This window comes from Limulus polyphemus, unplaced genomic scaffold, assembly GCF_000517525.1.
Source record: "Limulus polyphemus unplaced genomic scaffold, Limulus_polyphemus-2.1.2 Scaffold3757, whole genome shotgun sequence".
Classification (NCBI taxonomy): Eukaryota; Metazoa; Arthropoda; class Merostomata; order Xiphosura; family Limulidae; genus Limulus; species Limulus polyphemus.
In genome coordinates, this window is record NW_013669367.1 from 30,802 (window position 1) to 32,835 (window position 2,034).

A 2,034-nucleotide genomic window follows, 5' to 3' on the forward strand; every position below is an offset into this window, starting at 1 on the left:
GAAGAGAAACTACTCAGTTTTGAGAAGGGGAAACATTGAAACCCTTGACGAAGTTACTACCACTGATGTGACTGTTACCGATAATAGGACATTTCCTGATGGAGCAGATGAACCTCACATGAAGCAGAAGCCAACGAGACAGAGACCAGTACGGAAAAAGATACGTCCAGTAAAATTAAGAGACTTTGTTGGGTTTTAATTTTGTATTTGTAAATTCTGTACATTTAATTAAGTTATTGTTAATTATCTATTGGTTTAATTTAAGTGGCTATTGTTCGGGACGAACACTACTAAGGAAGGAGCAGTGTTATGACAGCGGAAGTCATGTGACGCTGGTAACACGTAAGTAGTATCTAGAAAGATCGAGGAACCTGTCGATTGTTCTAGTGTTTGCTAGACTCGCACTCTTATAGTATATAAGCCAGCAAATATAGTGACGGCAACAATTGAATTGCAGACAGAGAGATATAGAGACAGATAATCGAGTCAAGCTGTAAGTAAAGTGCGTGAATCGTTGTGAATTCGAGTGTGTGTTTAAGTTAAAGTGACTGTGGAAATTAAGTGTACTGCTAAGTTGAATTGAGAAAGAATAAACTAGTTTTATTTAAGAAAGGACTTGTATCGCTGGAATTCTTCAGAAAGAATATCTATGAAAAATTAACAATCGACCAGAGACGTAACAGTATGATGGAAAATTTGTGTTCAGTATATCAAACATCAGAGCATGGTATGACAAAGTGTATGTTGTAAATCAAGTATTACAAGATATGTGTGTGTGTATCCAGTAAATCAAATGTTGGAGCATAGTGCAACTGTGTGTGTGTGTGTATATGTTTAGTGAATTGAGTATTTCTGTTAGATATACACAAGACTGTTTAAATTTAATGTGAATATTATAATTTGTGTGAGTGTTAAATTTACTTATTTTTAGAAATGATAGTTTATTGCAGCTTTGTTTACGAAACTGATTTTGAATCATACATTGTGTAGTTCAGTTGTTGTGAATTGGTGGTTATTGTATTATTGCATCATGTTACTAAAACCATTCGAGTTTTCTCATTGTTTTAATTGAGTATTGTTGCATCATAATATCTCATTTATGTGTGGAATGTTCTAGGCCTCAATTGGACTATAAATACACATTCAAAATGTAGTTTAGTTAGATAGATCAAGATGGAGTTATTGCGAGTTTAGCCATAAAGAGCATATAGTGCCAATTTTTTAAGTGAAATTATCACAGATTGTATTGTAATAACAGAGTAGAGAGAAAGTAATTTGTGTTGTCAGATTGTGTTCTAAAGTGATTGAACCAGCTTGTGTGGAATTTGATGAGAAAAAGACAATTATTTAAAGTTTTGGATACAACTGCAATAACCAACAGTCATAGTAGTGATTTTAAAGTGAAATTATCATAGATTGTTTTGTAGTAACAGAGCAGGAAGAATAATTCATTTGTTTTCTGAAATAAATGAACCAGGGTGTGTGGACTTTGATGAAAAAGAGAGAATTATTTAAAGCTTTTGATACAACTATGATAACAACAGTATTAGGAACATTTGTATATGTATTTGACTTGTTTTAATAAAACTTTATAATTTGTAATGTGATTGTTAACTTGTCACACTAGTTATAAATCTGATATTTGTTTGTATGTACCATTTAATCATTCATCATACTGAAACTTTGTGGCTGTTTGTTTCAGTCTCGCATGGTATTTTGAACCTGCTGTCTATACAAGCATTGCTCTAATTGGTATCGGTGGTTGTATTCTGGATTATGCTGTACCTGTTGTCATCAGTAGTTTCTTCGATCCAGCAAAGTGGTAAGTGGTAGATCTATTTGTTTCTTGATTTTTTACTTTCACCGATAAGTTCTTGTTACTAAGAAAGTGCATTAATCCTTTCCACACAAGTCAAAGGCCATGTCATCTCGTTTGTTGACTCGCATTCACAATTCTATTGAACTACTATTTCATGAATTTATGTCAACAAGTTTAGTATCAAATTGTAGATTATAATTCATATTTTAGTACTA

The 2,034-nt window shown here is 32.6% G+C and overlaps 1 protein-coding gene across 1 annotated transcript in view; it reads left to right on the top strand.

Annotated features, from left to right (window-relative positions):
* Window positions 1-2,034, top strand: part of LOC106469984 (ADP-ribosylation factor-like protein 6-interacting protein 1) — a 28,464-nt gene that overhangs the window by 2,362 nt on the left and 24,068 nt on the right. The window contains exon 2 of the mRNA XM_013930503.2: window positions 1,703-1,822. Coding sequence (XP_013785957.1) covers window positions 1,703-1,822 — 120 coding nt within the window. The remainder of the gene's footprint in view (window positions 1-1,702; window positions 1,823-2,034) is intronic.